This window comes from Ursus americanus, chromosome 6 (assembly GCF_024610735.1).
Source record: "Ursus americanus isolate L20-20 chromosome 6, mUrsAme1.1.p, whole genome shotgun sequence".
In the NCBI taxonomy this organism is placed as follows: Eukaryota; Metazoa; Chordata; class Mammalia; order Carnivora; family Ursidae; genus Ursus; species Ursus americanus.
Window position 1 is genome coordinate 10,083,862 of NC_142132.1, and position 17,497 is coordinate 10,101,358.

The following is a 17,497-nucleotide window of genomic DNA, read 5'->3' on the forward strand; positions in this document are numbered from 1 at the left end:
AACGGGGGTAGGTGTTTTGAACGCAGTTTTTCCAATTCCTAATTCTGCCGTGAGAGTCTGACTGTTAAGTGAAGGGGATTGTTACCCACCCCTCCCCGGGAGTGGGCTGTGTCATGCACAGAAGAGAGGAGGAGACTTGTAAATCCACATCAGAGACAAAACCCTTGCCTGGACCCGTTGGTCTCTGGTTTGTGAAATGTGTGTGCTGCCGCTCAGTCTAAACACAGTTATGAATCAGTCTTCTAGAATTTCAGTGTTACAGAATGTTCTAGAGGGTGCAAGGCCCTTTTGATGGATGCTTTAGGGAAATTTTGGCTACCAGTTTGCTAAGACAGAAACATACATGTGAAAAGTTAAATAGCTACATGAGATTTTAGTGGAACTTTTGGGCAGTGATGGAGAAGGCAGTGTGCCTTAGGCGAGGGCTGGCTCTCCTGGACTCCGGTCTTTAACATCACAGTGGTTGAAGGTATGGATTCCGACCCCGTGGAGAAGCTGGTTCTTACCAGGCATGGAGAGTAGGGGCAAAGACAGAGGGCTCTGGAATCAGACTGCCTTGGCTCAAATCTGCCTGCACCTCTTCCTCGCTTTGTAGCTTCTCTGTGCCTCAGTTTCCTGGTCTGTGAACAAGGACTATAATAATGCCTTTCTTATTCGATTCGTGTCAGGATTAATATGCTAAACATGGGAGAGTTTTTAGATCTCTGTTTGGCAAATAAAAAGCACTCAGTCAGTAGTGCTCATTACCTGCTCTTGGCAGGCATGAAGAATTCACGGCGGTATTCTGGATCGATGCTGTGGTTCTCACTTAGATAAAATGGCCTTCATTTGGCGATTTAAAAAGTTATCTCTTCTCTTGAGTTTAAAAAAATCACTTGTATCCATGACTTGGTGGGTCATTTAGAGGGCTCCACTTCACGTAACATGTAATCGATAGCCTCCTGTTAAGTTTTACCTGTTTAGACACGGTGGTAGAATTATGGCATTCACAACCACTGAAAAATCTTCTCTCCATTTTAAAAATTAAAACATAGTTAGTGATAGGGCTTTTTGGTTTGTCATATAAAGTGCTGGGAAATTAATGATGCCTCCCTGAACAATTTATCGTATTAGGATGGTAAGTCACATAATTGATTGTCCTTTACGGTGTCATTGACTAAACTGACTTGGCATCGAGCGCACCTTGTGTGTCTGTGATCCTTTGCTCAGGGTGATGATCTAAAATGATACATTTCGGAGGACTCAGCTGTTGTTAGTTACCTACGCGTTGTCACTGTCTGTATAAAGTAGCTTTTGAAAACATGATTCGCCATGAATTTATATTCTGGCACTAGGAACAAGGGAGAGAAGGTACCTCAAACACTTTTTCCCCCGTTAAGAGACACAAACTAACAAGCAGTCCATCTCCAGGGACCTTCTGCTAGGCCATCTGCTAGACTTCAGAAAATTTTTTTCCTAATGTAAATATTACCCAAAGATTTTTGAAAATGTCAGCTCGCTCACATACAAAGTAACAGTATCTTCCCTGTTATGGAAATGAAGCTCTCCTCCTCTGTACATTGTAACCTTGTTTTCCACCCCAGGAGCGCCGTACTGGACCAACACAGAAAAGATGGAAAAGCGACTTCATGCTGTCCCTGCAGCCAATACTGTCAAGTTTCGCTGTCCAGCTGGGGGGAATCCAGCACCAACTATGCGATGGCTGAAGAATGGAAAGGAGTTTAAGCAGGAACATCGCATTGGAGGCTATAAGGTAGAATGAAGTTTCCAAAATGTTCTTTCTTACGTTTTTGTGAATCTCTTTTCTAAGTAGTTGAAAGGTAGCAGGAACCGGAAGGAATATAAATGTAAATATCTCTCTATCTCTCTATCTATATTTTTTTAAATCAGTAGATATCCTCACTGGTCATTTCCATGGTTGATATTTTAAAACAGTTTTCCTGGACTTGCATGTACTTTAAAAGCATAATCCCCATTTGCTTTGTTCTTTTTTTTTTTTTTTTTAAAGATTTTATTTATTTATTTGACAGAGAGACAGCCTGCAAGAGAGGGAACACAGCAGGGGGAGTGGGAGAGGAAGAAGCACTCCCAGCAGAGCAGGGAGCCTGATGCGGGCCTCGATCCCAGGACCCTGGGATCACGCCCTGGGCCGAAGGCAAATGCTTAACAACTGAGCCACCCAGGCGCCCCTGCTTTGTTCTTTATTCGAGAAGAGTTTAATGACAGAAGGGTACAAAGTTGAGAGTCTGTTTTCTGTATGCTTTATAGTCCGTAAAACGAAAACTGAAGCAGCATCAGAGAAGTGGCAGCATACGTGCCCTGTCTGAGCAGGGTTGTGTGAGTATGGATGGACTTGGCTTAGACGCTGGATATGAAATCGTACTTAGGAAGAGAGAATGCTTTCATGGTGACAGGCGATCTCTGTCCTCCGTCTGCAAGGCTCTGGAGAGCCCGTCACAGAAGGGGGTGAAGTGTAGTCTCACTCCGGGGCAGGTGGCCCTTGACAACCATGTACAGAAGGAGGTCTGTAGACGCCCATTCAGGCTCTTGTTCCTCCGGTCAGCGGACGCTGATGAGCGTCCTCGGGGACAGGCACCATCTGAGGCGCTGGACAGAGCACAGCCCCAGTTCACAGGGGTTCCTCGTCCAGTAGGGAAGGCAGACCAGAAAGCCGTGATCTGAATGGGCTGAAGTCAGAAGAGCACGTTGTCCTTGGGCTGCGGGGAGAGAGGATGTTGGCTCTTGGGAGGCGAAGGCTAACAGAGGTCAGGGAGGGATCCTGGGCTGAGTTTGAAGGAAGGGTGTCTCAGAAAGAGAGATACGGAGTCTACGTTATTTAGTATGGAAGGGGAGGCCTTGAGGAATTGAGCATATGAGGAAGGCTGGAGGAGTTTGACTGGGACATTCTGGGGTGTGTTTGGAAAGCACGAGTTGGGTGTTAGTTATCTATTACTGTGTGACGGATTCCCCCAAGGCGCAGTAGCCTTAAACAGCCTTTACTATCTCACAGTTTCCAGGTGTGGCTCAGTCAGGTCTTCCACGGCGAGGTCTCTCATAGGACTAAGATTTCAGTTAGTCTGGGGTCTCATTGGTAGGCTCAGCTGGGGGGAAGGACCTGCTCCCAGTCTTATTCCCATGGTTGTCGGACTCACTTCTTTGCAGGTTGTTGGGCCGAGGGCCTCAGTTCCTCACTGGCTGTGGGCTGGAGGCTGCCCTCACTCAGTTCCTTGCCCCGTGGGTCTCTTCGTGTGGTAGCCGGCCCACCTCAGGGAGGGCAGACAAGCAGAGGTAGCATGTGAAGAAGATAGGAGTCACGGCCTTTGGTAACCTAATCATGGAAGTGACCTCCGACCCCTTGGCTGTTTTCTGTTATGCAGCCGGTCATTAGGGGAGGAGATGAATTCCCCAAGGGCGTGGACATCAGGAGACCTGGGATCAGCGGGAGCCACTGGGCAAGCTGCAGGGGGTAAACTAGAGGTGGCTGTAGCCCGGACCCCAGGTTCCAAAGAACCAGGTTGAAGAGGATTTCTTGGTGGGTGGACTTTGCTGCTACAGCTGTGTCCACGACACCGACGTCACTTCAGAGGGCACGTGAGCCCTGACCTCATTGCTGTGGTTTGATGGGCCTCCCTCCACGAAAAAAGTGCCCCAGGGCCCTTTTCTGAAATGCCATACCCAATTCTCTGTTTTAACATTTAAACGTATTTAGAAGCCAAAACCCAGCGGACAACGGGGAAAGCCTGTGAGTAAATTTCTAAGGTGGGACGTGGGGCAGTTTGTGTGTGCGACAGGTGCGAGGTCTGTCTGCTGCGAGGTCCGTGCCTTGGAAGCTGTGCAAGTAGACACACGTGGCCTGTCTTCCACGACTCCTGCTTGGTGGTGGGAGCAGGAAGCGGGAGGGTGCTTCGTCCCTTCGCTCTGAGGTTGGTACTTACACCAGGCACCCTGAGATCCGGAGGTTGGCTGGCTTTCTTTGTAAAGGACGATAAGACAAGGATTTCCTTAGGTGTGTGCTGGTTGGAAAAGAAGAGTTAAAACCACTACGCTTGTGGCCCTGGGGATTGGTCTAACCGCCAAATGCTCTCCAGGAACATAGTGGATGTAGTTCCAATGATTTCATTTCAATACAACCAAAGTATAAGAGTGGTGGTCGAAATCCTGGTAGTGAACGAGTTTCCTCACTGAAGACAGCCTTGGAAAAAAGTAAAAAAGAATTGATGAGCCTCCAGAGACCCTTGGTGTCAAAATAAATAGGCCCAACATCATTATTATGGGTAAGGAGCTTTTTGCAAATCGGGATTAGTGATTATAAATGCGCTAGAAGACGAAGGGTGCCTGATGAGGAAATGCTGCTTGATTTTTAGCAGGTGCAGTTCAGTTTTAATTATCGAGGGCAACATTCTGCTAACTGGAGAGTGTCTGTGTTCTAAAAGCGAAGTGGGGGGCGCCTGGGTGGCTCAGTCGTTAAGCGTCTGCCTTCGGCTCAGGGCGTGATCCCGGTGCTCTGGGATCGAGCCCCACATCAGGCTCCGCCGCTGAGAGCCTGCTTCTTCCTCTCCCACTCCCCCTGCCTGTGTTCCCTCTCTCGCTGGCTGTCTCTCTCTCTGTCAAATAAATAAAATCTTTAAAAAAAAAAAAAAAGCAAAGTGGGGAACCTTGTGCAGAGTACCTTTCGCCTGTTTGCATGGAGGCACAGATGACCGAAGGATTTTTGTCATTTCACGTTGAGGCCGTTTCTGGAGTGAAAGAGAGTGGGAATTTGAGTGCATTGGAACAAATCTAACGTATATTTTGCTGTAGGGGCGCCTGGCTGGCTGGGCCCGTAGAGTGTATAACTCTTGATCTCGGGGGTGTGGGTTCGAGTCCCATGTTGAGTGTAACGATTACTTAAAAAATAAGGTCTTAAGAAAAGATAAAGTATATTTTGCAGTTGGAAAAAGAGCAAGGAGGAGAGAGTATTGGAACCTTTGGAACGTGGTGTGCTGTCTGGCGGTGATGAGTGCACATTTCTGGTCCTGGTGGACTTCCTCCGGGGAAGAGTCTGTGGGCATGCCTGAGGACCCTGGGGTGTGGTGCGGGTGTCACTCCATCAAAAGCAAAGGTAGTCAACCTGGGTTTAATAAGGAGTTTTCACAGCAGTTGTGGCACTGGATGTTGATTTGGGGGTACCGGTTACCTCAGAAATTCCATAGAGCCCCAGGGACCTTCTGGGACTTGAAAGAGATCTCTCATCTCCTGGGAAAACATAGTTACCTAAAGCATAAGCCTTGCTAATGATGTGTTAGACTCACCCTAGGCCCCCAGGTCATGAAGTCCTGGGTGGTCACGCGGGCCGGCAGTCTCCCCCCTACCATGAGTCCAAGCTCTCTGGCTGGTGCAGGCCTCCAAAGGGCCCGAACAGGGCACAGTCGGGAGCATGGTTGCTGCAGAGGGGCTTTCTTTGTTATCTGCAGAGACTTTTAAAGAATTCTGCTTCTCCAACATTCGGCCTGAGGAAATCCCCCAAAGCAGAGACCCCATTGACACGCGGACAGCCCGATGCCCAGATGTCCCTCTCCCCTGACTCCCATCCCTTTGCCATTTTATTTAACGAAGAAGCGAAGTGTCAAGTTTTCCAAGATGTATTTTTCCAGAAAGCAGAACCTGAAAGTTTCCGCAAACAAATGTGTGTTATTTCTGTGATTTTCTTTTTTTTTTTCCTTCATAAATCTCATTCCATAAACCACGGTCGCTCTGTCTGCCCAGCTCAGCTGTCAGTCTAGCTCTTTCTACCTGTTTATGATCAGGCATCTTGGCCCTCGTCCACGGTGTTACAGCCTGTTTTGAAATGGTGTGCGTCTGTGGCCAGGGAAGGGAGAAGGAAACCCCAAAAAACCCCAAACAAAATCAAAGAGAATTATGAAATTGGACAGAAAGCTCATTTTAATTAAAATGACCAAGAGAGCGCTTTGGTATTCTGTGGTTCAGTCTTATTTCTCAAAGAACTCACGCTGAGCCTTCCTTAGGTGATTTAAGAGTCACGTTATTGTTTTTCTTAGTATGTGGGCAAAGGCTGAGTAGAATGTTATTATTTATGGTGATAAAGGTTGACCTGAAGCATAACTGTATCTCCCTAATTGTACTCCTGCCTGGGCTCTTTCATCAGTCTTGACTGTGGGCAAATTGTTGAAGCTCTTCTTTAGGTCACCCATCCTTAAAGTGAAGTTTGGATAGATAGTTTTGAACATCTGATCCCTTCCAACTGTGACTTAGTAGCATAACCACCCACCATTTTTTATCATAAAAAATAGCACGGGTTTTTTTTTTTTTTTTTTTTTTTAGAACAAGGTTACCAAAAGGCTAGATATTTCAAAGGGCTCTGAACAGTAATTACCATTTAATGCAGAAAAGCAAGAAGACCGAGGTAATTAATAGACCCCCTCAGTTCCCGACTCATTCCTAGGTAATGACTCAAGCATAGAGGGGAAGAGTATTCTTAAAAACTGCCTTTCATGCCATTTAATAACTGCCTAAGAACCAAGAGAGATCACAGGATACTGCACTCCCTCAGTCTGGCTGTGGGACGGGCACAAGAGCGCATGGCGTCAGGCGTCCTGGAGGTGAGAACTCCCGTGGACCCCTGAGCAGGGTGAAGCATCCCGGTCTGGACTGTCAGTTTCCTGGTGGGTTTCAGGTCCAAGAAAGGATGAGGCAAAACCCGTTTTCTCATAATCACTACTAAACTGGTGGTTTTGCTGGGTAGCTTCATGAGATTGACATTTTCCAGGTTGCTTAGATATATTAGAGACTTTTGATTAAATGTTTCTTTGGAAAAATCACAACTGATGTCCTTATTCATATATTTTGTTGAGCTCTTTCTCAGCCAAGGCATTTCAGCTTTCATCCGGGATAAGGCCATCGTGATGAGGAAGCAGGTGTATATTGCCATCAGCCAGGACGCACGGACTGCTCACCTGTGTCGTGCCTGCACAGGGCGCCTCCCGTCAGCCATGGCACTGGGTCCCCTGCGCAGCCCGGGGGGGCGGGGCGCTGTTATTTTGCCCCTTTTACAGATGAGGCTTGTCACGTGGCTCCTCGGTGGCGGAACTGCCATTTGGACCCAGGTGGTTTTCCTCCAAAGTTCATGCTCTTACTAAACTGCTTTCTTCAAATGTGGTTCCATGTTTTTATAAAAAACACTGTGATAAATGAGAAACATGGAGGTAGTAAGGGCATCCTAAGAACGGGTTAAGTATCTGTCAGCCCAAGGCTGTTGAGAGCAAAGTTGGGCATATAATCTGTGATCTGATTGGGATTTTTTCAAATTGTGGTAAAATATACAGAATATAAAATTTGTCATTTATTTTTCATCACCCCAAACAGAAACTCTGTATTCGTTAAGAAATAATTCTCTATTCCTCTTCCCTGCCCCCCCCGCCCCACGCAGGCTCTGGTAACGTCTAATTTTTTTGTCTCTGAATTCGCCTGTTGTAGGTATTTCGTGGAAGTGGAATCATAGGATATTTGTCCTTCTGTCTGGGTTCAGATGTGTTGTAGCAAGAATCAGACTTTTATTGCTTTTTAGGGCTGGATAACATTCCATTACATGGCTGGCCCCGTTTTGTGTATCCATCCATCTGTTGATGGGCCCTTGGGATGTTTCCACCTTCTGGCTCCTGTGAAAGAAGCAGCTTTGAACATGGGTGTACAAGTATCTGTTTGAGTCCTTGCTTGCAGTTCCTTTGGGTATCTACCTAGCAGTGCGATTGCTGGGTCATCTGACGATTCTTCATTCAGCTTTTTGAGGAAGGTCATGAGATTTTTAAAGAGTGAAATTCGAAAGGCAGTGACCCTGCTGGCAGTCTGCCCCCACAGCGCCTTTCTGAGCCCCTCCAGGCATCTGAGGACAGCCTTGCCTTTCGTAATTCTCTCCTCACTGCCCTGGGAGATGCATGCATTGTTCACGGGGTGGAGGGAAGGGTTGCTGCAGTTGCGTGCTAGATGGGATCAGAGCTCACCTCGCCCTGTTCTCTGGACGCCTCCTGAAAAGCAAACTTCAGGAGTTTAAGCATTAATCAGGCATTTGCCTCCACATCTGCGTGGAGATAAGCAGCAGTGAGCGCCACAGCCCTTGTCACGTGTAAGCTCAGTTTGCACACCTCCAGAAGCCTGGCTTAGAGACCCCAGGAACTTGCTGGAAAATGGGGTCTGGCACGGGATAGTGATGCTCTGTGCATCTAATGACAACCGGCTTATGGTGAGTTGTAGTTCACGGGCTGCCTTTATGTAGGCCAGGGTTCAAAGGGATTGCTGCCTTTCTCCATAAACTGGGCCCTGATACTGGTGGAAGGAAGTGTTGGGGGTATTTGCCATCACATGGACACAGTATTCATTGACTTGGCATAGAGCAAAACTTTCCATCCAGCTTCTGGATGTTTATTCTGCTTGTTATCGAACACCTAGCTATTTGGAAATGTCCAGATTTTTTTTTTTTTTTTTTTTTTTTTTTTTTGCAATGTGGAAACCAAACATCCAGGTGACAGCCTGGGTCTTTGGCCTTTGACCTTTCCCCTAGGTGTTTTGGTATCGTAACAAACTAAAGCTACATTCCCAGTTGTCACCTGAAGATAGCTGAGGGTTTAAACATGCACCTTGGAAGACTTAGGTAGCAGAGGAATTCTGAAAAAACCTGTCTGGGCCACCTTTTGTCTTTGTGACCACTGGCATGGAATGTTTGTGGAATCCACTTTTTTGTATTAGGAGTAAAAGAGCTTAGGCCATTAGCTTCAATCTGCTTTGTTTCAGTATTGAAATGTTATTTTTACACGTCTTTAGTGAACACAGTTTGAAGCCTCATGCTCTCTAATTCTGTTCCTTGGCAGATGAAAAATAATGATGAATTCCACAAAGATTTGGCCACGGGCAGGAATGAGAAGAAAGGATCGTGCGTGTGTCTGCCGGTGCAGGATTCTGTCCTCCCCGGCCCTCTCGCTCAGTCTGCCAGAGACTTACAGCCAAGCTGGTTCCATAGCACAGCAGTTACTCCTGACGGGGGAGGCAGGGGGCGCGGTTTTATTTCACTTTTTTTGGTCAGATGTGATTTCTGTTTGAATTTGAAAAGTGAAAATGAGAAAAAAGTCAGCAACACGCATAACCGCACCAGTTAATTATAGAAAATGTACTGCTAACGATACAGTACGTTTTCGTTCTGATGTCAGCTGTGTTTATACAGTCATGCTTACAGACTCGGGGCTATACTATAGGCACCTGTTGAGGTGTGTGTGTGTGTGTGTGTGTGTGGACGCACGAGTGTGTATTTCTGTACAATGGAATCCTAAATATACATATTTTTATACCACGTACTCCCCCCCCATCCATAACTATTCACGGTATCTTACCAGGTCTGAACTTAAGAATACCTCATTCTTTTAAATGACCGTATGCTATTTTGTTGGAATGAATTAACTACACGTTAGTTCATGTAGGATCCACTATATATTATTAATGACTCTCTTCCCGATGGATTCATTTTTGCTGTTACAAACGGTGCTCGAAGCACTTGTTCATGGGCCTTGAAGTCATCCTGCTGTTTTCTGTGCAGGCTAGATTTCTAGAAGTGGAATTAACTGGGTAAAAAGAAAAAAAACGTGTTGCTAATTTTAATAGGCCGTGCCAAATTATTTTACCGAAAGGTTTTTCTCTGTGTTCCTGTTCTCAATTTGAGCCTCGTCCCCTCCACCCTCGCTTAAGTACTCAGTGACGCGGCTCTTCCTAATTTTTGTTAATCAGCTGGTGAATAACAGTGTCTCATTATTGTTTTAATTTGCATTTCCCTGATTGTTAATGAGGTTAAGCATCTTTTCATATGTTTATTGGGTATTTACATTCCCTCTTCTGTGAAAGCAGAGAAGTGCATTTGCTCTAAGGGGCAGAAGAATGGTGGCTCTAAAAAGATGAGGAATATATAAAAACACGTAGAAGAGGACATGGGACATTTTTGTTGGAAGGGTCGTGTCTTTAGGTTGACCCAGAATCGGGGTATGGAAGCGTAGGGCTTAGAAAAGAAACACAAAAGTCTTTGTGCCTTTGCTCCCCATCTTGATAGAGTTACCGTTTGTCCTCTCTTAGCTTGTCATTAAGCAACCACTAATTAATGGTAGGATATCCCCCATGGAAGTGTCAAACGTTCCCACTGTTGGCAGCTTCTAAGGGCGTCCATTTGGAAAATGCCACAGCTCATAAAATTTGGGATTGGTGGTATGTCAAGGAATCAAATACTGCAGCAATGGTGTAAGAAAATAAATATTAACAGCACTGCGTGGGACAGTATTGATTGAGTACCAAGGTCTCGGAAAGGGCAGAAGCACCTTGTTTGGTAAATGTGTTTCTCATTGTGAAAGCAGTTTATAAATGTTAACTTGTTCATATTTGCAGTGCATCTGCAGGAAGTAAATATTCAGGGAGCACATGCTCTCGACGAGGGATCTGACGTGGAATGCCATAGCCCCGACGAGAGACTGGATCTGACCATATGCCCTGTGGTTAAAAACGGCAGTGGCATGCCGAGCTGCGTATGCCAAGATGTAATGTCTTGGGCAGAGGCAGACGATGCCCTCCCTGTGTCGTACAGCTTCAGCTCCATTTGGAATGTGCCGTGTGCCAAATCTGGATCCAGGCGCAAGAAAGACATTGACAGTTTGGACGGGGGCCAGAGACAGGCACTAGTCGTGATTAAGGGCTTATGGGCATGACATTTGAGCGGGGGCTCAAAGAACTGAATATTTACAGCAGGGCTAAATGCTGGATTACGTGGCTTGGTGACGTTAGGGCCTATGGCTTCATCCCCAAGTTAGCCTCTGTGTGATTAGCCCTGCAGAGTCCAGGAAAGTCCCATTTCTGATAGGCTTGAGAGCTTGGGGAGAGGGAGGGTCTCCGTGTGGGCCCACCTGACGCAAGTGAAATTAAGGACTTAGTACGTGAGTCTTCTATGCTCTTCAGCACACAGCTCCAGGGTAACACCTGGGGGCACGGATTTCAGGAGAGAATTCTCATTGCCCTGGACAACTTAGCAGTCGCCTCTCCTCTATACACCATTCCCTCTATACACCGTGCATGGAACGCTTATCCCCCCTAAGAGGAGACCTAGCCTCTTGTTTGGGTTCTCCTCCAAGTCTATGGCCCAGCCAAGAGCAGAAGGCACGTCTTCTCCGCTGGAGGGGACAGACTCTCCCCATTGGGGTCTGATGCTTTCAGATTCATTTTACCACCAGACTCTTCGCCTGTGACAGTGAGAATGACTGTCCCGAGTCAGCTCCATGACAGTAGATTGAAGCAGTCTTCAGGGTTATACAGGGGAGCTGGTGTGAGGACAGCAGCTAGAACAAAGGGACTGTCTGCCCAGAGCTCACTCATTCTTCAGTGCCTGTCCTCGGTGAAGAGTCCAGTCCTCACCCCCGGGGTCCTGCAGAGGACTGTCTGTGATGAGCAGTGGTCTCGTTTTTGAACTCAGCATCAGTGGCTGCTCCCTGTGAGAGTGGCTCTAAGCAGAGCTGAACATCTGACGTGACACACGCGTTGGTTGGTAACAGGCTGTGATAACCTCTTACCTCTGTTGGCGCTGCTTTTCGAAGTGGACAGCTGCTCTGCCCTCCCGCTCTTATAATGGAGCATTCATGAGATGACTCTCTTTACTCTCTAGTTCCTTGACTCACTCGTGTGCTTGCAGAGGCTCTGATGGTATTATCGGTTTTTATGTGATTAAGGCAGAAAACACTTGCAATGCTCAGGGAATCATTCAGAAGGTCAGTTGAAATTCCTGAAATCATAGTTAAGACTGGTAGGGCCCTGGCTTTTTTTTTTTTTTTTTTTTTTCTTCTCTCCATGTCTTTACAGTGCCTTGCCCGAAATACCTTTAAAACATGACTTGGATTTAGAGAAAATGTTAAATCCTTGAACCTGCAAGATAAAAATCTGCATTTTGGTCTTTGTAAGGAAAAGTTATGCTTGCTTGAAAGTTTGAGTTGATGAAAATATTTTCAAAGCAAGGTGGGAATGTTGGAGTCTAGTCTGTTTGCATGTTGACAGACCTGTGGGTGGGAATCACTAACCTATTTTCACATGTGCTGCTTATCTTTGAAAAGTCTCAAGGAGTTTGTAAGCAGACAGATATACAACTTAGGTTTCCTGAGGATTCATTGCTCCCATATTTGGAATTCTGAGTATATCTCTCAGAAATATGTAGCATCTTGTCGGCCACTGCCAGAGATGGGAGGGGCAGACCTGTGTTCCCAGTTGAAACTTCTAGAGACTTCCAGACGGCATCTGAGGACCATGGGGAAAGAAACTGGAAGGCTCCAGGAACAATACAGAATCTAGCTTGTGGGCATCTTGGGAGAATCACATTAGCTAAGGCTGGATGGAGTGCTCAGAGCAGTGCCTGGCATACAGTAAGTGCTCGTGGGGGTTGGCGATAAATAGTCCATGGGTGCCGTGGGGCCTCAGGGTTCCTAGTAGGTGAGAACCTTCAGCCTGTCTGCTCTGAGACACTGATAGGGTTGTAGGCTAATGTGCAAGTTCCCCTGGCCATTTGGCAGCTCCTGGAGGAACCCTCAAACCACGACTGTGAGAGACCCACTCCGCACACTTGCATATCTGAACATGTCCGTATCCCAGTGCTAGACATTCACCTTGACGATAATGATTGTTTTCATTTGTCTCCATTCCGCGTCCTTAGTATGAGGGAAATGGAGAAGTCAGGTGATTCTTCTCTACCGTCCTTGTCTCCCTCAACTTCTCTTTAAATGAAGAAAGCAAATACCTGGTATTCTTCACTAAGATTGTTAAATAAGCACCTTTACTTTGATCTTCCCAGGTGCGAAACCAGCATTGGAGCCTTATTATGGAGAGCGTGGTCCCGTCCGACAAAGGAAATTACACCTGTGTGGTAGAGAACGAGTACGGCTCCATCAATCACACATACCACCTCGATGTCGTTGGTGAGTGTGCTTCTCCCAGAGGGGCGGCTGTCCGCCAGCTTGACTCCTGTGACCTTGCGAAAGTGAGTCTTGTTTCTCCCCGTGGTTTAAGGAGAGTTGGTCCATTCTCCTTCTTCTTTTTTTTTTTTTTTAAAGATTTTATTTATTTATTCGACAGAGATAGAGACAGCCAGTGAGAGAGGGAACACAAGCAGGGGGAGTGGGAGAAGAAGAAGCAGGCTCGTAGCGGAGGAGCCTGATGTGGGGCTCGATCCCATAATGCCGGGATCACGCCCTGAGCTGAAGGCAGACGCTTAACCGCTGTGCCACCCAGGCGCCCCCCATTCTCCTTCTTTCTAAATATGCGCTGTTGTTGGAGGATTCTTTTGTCATTTGACAGTGTTCTCTTTCCCAGCAAGCCACGTTTTATGTATTTTGTGTGATCTTCCTGGTTCTCTCATGTCTTGTGCAAAATGGACATGGTATGAAAAGTGCTGACGTACTGGAAGCTGAGATTACTCTGAAGAATGTTAGTGTGTTCAGGGGAAGGGTGCAGGGGGTGGGGGGCAGAGGGAGAGGGAGAGAGAGAATCTTGAGCAGACTCTACGCTGAGCATGGAGCCCAACACGGGGCTCGATCCCAAGACCCTGAGATCATGACCTGAGCTGAAACCAAGAGTTGGATGTTTAACCAACTGAGCCTCCCAGGAGCCCCTCGAAGTTTGTTTTTAAAAGAGAGGCAACATGTTCTAAGGGCAATTGTATTATGCCAGCTGAAGAGTAAAGGAAAAGGTATCACAATGACTGAGCTGATAGCTGGCTAGAGGCAGATCAGGGTCAAGGCGCCCTTCACTTCCATCAGGAGAAAGTCATTTGCTACTGTACGTTCAGCGTTTGTTCCTAGAAACAATTTCTTCTCTGAAAAGGGAACTGTGTATATGGGCTTGTAAACAAATATCTAAGTGCTCAGATTGCCAGGCTATTAATTAAATATCTTAAGACCATGAGCCTCTTGTCCTGGAACTCAGACTTCTTCCCATCTTGCCTGTTGCATTGTAAATGATAAGGAAAGAGGGTTTCTCTGTCTTTTTGGAGGATTGGCAATGCCGAGGATGTCTCGTTGCTGCAGGGATGGTGGGCTAAGATCTTTTCTTTGTACAGTCCGTCTTTTCTCTGTCTTGTCATCTACCTGGACTCTCGGGATCACCACCTGACCTTGAGTCCTGGCTGGGGGTCAGCGAACCGGATTGCCAGCTCCTGCTAAAGGTCTCAACTCCGGGCTCTCCCTGATGGATTTAGCCTTAATGTGACCGTATGTAACTCCACAGACTCATGCCTGCCCCCACGTCTATGAGCCAAAGACTTTCCTCCATCATTTCCTGTGCATGTGTCCCTGGTATTATTTCATATGTGGGCATTTCTTCTCCTTCAAGAAACTAGAAACTCTTTGAAGAGAGGCTCCATAGCGATTTGATTTGCCCAGAGAACCATGAGAACACCTCCCGAAAGCTTGATTAACCAAATTACATAGATTTTGGTTAAATGAAGTGAATGTGAACATTTATTTTGGCATCGAGGTGCCATAAATCTATTGATTGAGCACACAACGTGGAGTTCACATTGGGCCTCCCATCTCCTGTATGTGACGTGAGAGTGTTTCTATTTAAGGAAAGAAAGATTTGGGGCTAAAAGTTCTTAAATACTTAATTTTGAAACCAAGCAATTGAGGGTGTGAATAAAATAATCGTGTTGTAGCGGTCCGTGGGGATTCTAACTTTGCCTGGGGGAGCGCTGGGGACCGGTCCAGGAATCGGGAGTCAGCTTGGCCACCTCAGCCATGGGCTCTGGCTCCTAGCAGGTTTTAGGTTGAGTTGTTATGTAAAACATTCAGAAGCCCCTCACCCCACCTCTCCTTTGAGCTCTCTGGCAGCTCATCTCTGTGAAGCCCTGCAATGTCTCTTACAGTTTAGGGCTGGATTTGAATTAGGCTGCTGAATAATGGAATTGTGCTGTCTAATGTTAATCCCCTGGCAATCAGTCTTGTTGAAAAGAGCGTATGATTCAGTGTTGTAATGTAGAGGGAGCATAGAGCGTATGGAGTAATGCAGAGAAAGGCCTGATTATGTCACAAATTTGGGAGATTGCCCAGCCAGACGTGGGCCAATAATGACACAATGCTGGTTGGGAATATCCATTAAAGCTCAACCCCTAATAATTTTCCAAGCCTTGAACCTTCTTTATAAATAGAAGCCAAAAGTCAGTGGAGTATAAGACATTTTCAGGAAAGATGGAGGTGTGAGATACTCTCATCTTTGCTCAAAAGCCCAGTAATTGCTTTGAGAAGCACTCATAAAATAAGAATTGAGTCAGCTCGAGAGTATCATGCAGACTACGGGATTGGCAGGCGGGCGTCCTGAACATCTCAGCAAGTGGCAAGAAAAGGGATCAGGCTTGAGCAACGATCTTCGGGTGGCCCACAGTCCAAGTGTAATATACCGCCACGTGATAACAGGCTTCCCAGCTACAGCTGCGTCTCACAGAACATCAGAGACTCTTTCCCAGCGAAAGTGAAGTCCTGTCCTCGTTCACATTCTTCGAGGGTTTATTTTGTTGCTATGATACATAGGCTTGCGGTTCAGATATTACGGAGCATCAAAAATGGGCGAATCTTTTTACCGAGGTTCTTCCCTGGAAAGGCATGCCCATAAGCACTTGAATGTAAAAGCCGTGTAATTTAAGTGACATTCTTGTGTGCTGGAATTAAACAGCCAGCCATTGTTGCGTGTGAGGGAAATGCTCTCGTTTATGGGGGCCCTTTTAGGAGCCTTGCTTGATCCTCATTAAAATTGACACCATTACTTTTCAGCCATTTACTTGCAAGGGAAAATTAGTGTGAAACTCCACATCTCGGTAACTGTGACTCTCGTAAACCAGGCTCCCCTCGCAGAGCTGGCCCCGGGAGGTGGCGGGTCTTGGCCCCGGTTCTTCAGCGAAAGGAGGCCGAGGCGCGGGGCTCTGACGGCTCTGCCATCAAGACGCCGCAGCCTGGGACACATCCCGTAACTTTGGGTTTCACAGCCCTCGTGTCTGCGAATGAAGGAGCCGAGACTCGTTCACGTCCACGAACGGCAGCCCGGCGGCGCGGAGAGAGCAGCAGGGCCGCAGGGCCATGCGCCGGGGCGCTGAGTGAATTGCAGCAAGTCCGTTAGCCTTTCCTGAGCCTCTCCGGCCTCATCGGGACGTTGGAATGATGGGACTGAGCTCATTCCTGTGATGGTTGTGTCTGTTTCCTAGGGGCTGCTGTGACAAGTGAGCGCGGACTGAATGGCTTAAGACAGCGGACGTTGGTTCTGTCTCCGTTCTGGAAGCCACACATTGGAAGTCAGGGTGCCAGCGAGGCTGGTTCCTTCTGGAGACTCTCAGGGGGGCGTCTGTTTCATGCCTCTCCCCAGCTTCTGGTGGCTGGTGGCCGCCGTCGGCTTATGGACATGTCATTCCAGTCTCTGCCTCTGTCTTCCGGTGGCCTGCCTCTCTGTGTCGCACATCTCCCCCGTGTGTCTCCTACAGGGACACCTGTCATTGGATTGAGGGCCCGCCCTCCAGCCAGGATGGTCTCATCTCAAGAGCCTTAACTAAAAGACCTTGTTTCCAAATAGGGTCCCATTCACAGGTTCTAGGGGTGAGGACATGGACTTATCTTTTTTGGGGGGGAGGTCACAGTTCAACCCACTACAGTGGTTATGAGGAATCTGTTTGGGTTAACGGATTAAAAAAAAAAATAGCACCAAATTGGCATCAGGTGGCCAGCAACAAATTCTGGTTTCTCCCTTCAAACCTGGACTCTCTGGAGAGTTAGAAGGCATTTTTGTTTATTTATTTATTTGTTTTTTAAAAAAGATTTTACTTATTTGTTTGAGAGAGAGAGTGAGCACAGAGGGAGAGGGAGAAGCAGGCTGAGTGGGGGAGCCCGACGCAGGGCTCGATCCCAGGACTCTGCGATCATGACCTATGCTGAAGGCAGATGCTTAACCGACTGAGCCACCCAGGCGCCCCTAAAATGCATTTTTAGTAGCTTTCCTTAGACTCCATCAGAAGTTTTGTTAAATAAACCGAATGCCATGTTGAGACCAACAGAAAGGGCCAGTGGCTGCCGTTCACGTGTCCTGCTGGGTTTACACCTTTGGTTAACGCAGGCGTCACGGCCGTTCCAGGACTCATCCAGTCGCAGGAGAGGATCGTGTTGTTTGAGAGCTCTGGGTTCCTGAAGCTGGCCTCCACCCTCACCTCTCACCTCACTGATAGTTGAGGAATATCAGGTTGGGGTTGGGGGGCGGGCGGATGAGGGATTTATTTGCCAAGGACCTAGAGAAAACCTCCGAGCCCGGGCCTCCACCCAGGTGTTCTGGAAACCAGGGCTCCGGGTGCTGCACACGGAGATCTCGGTTTAGGTGTCCCATGGTGTGGACCCGTAGGTCCCGCTGCTAAACTCTGAGAAGGTGCTGCTGTTACCCCCACCGCATGTTCAGAACAAGGGAGAGAGAGAGA

At 47.3% G+C, this 17,497-nt stretch overlaps 1 protein-coding gene across 20 annotated transcripts in view; it reads left to right on the plus strand.

The window, feature by feature from the left end:
- The window catches only part of FGFR2 (fibroblast growth factor receptor 2), a 101,200-nt gene that overhangs the window by 36,656 nt on the left and 47,047 nt on the right, over positions 1–17,497 (plus strand). For all 20 annotated transcript variants that reach the window (XM_045803296.2, XM_045803288.2, XM_045803290.2 and 17 more), the window contains 2 exons: positions 1,584–1,753; positions 12,851–12,974. In XM_045803296.2, coding sequence (XP_045659252.1) covers positions 1,584–1,753; positions 12,851–12,974 — 294 coding nt within the window. The remainder of the gene's footprint in view (positions 1–1,583; positions 1,754–12,850; positions 12,975–17,497) is intronic.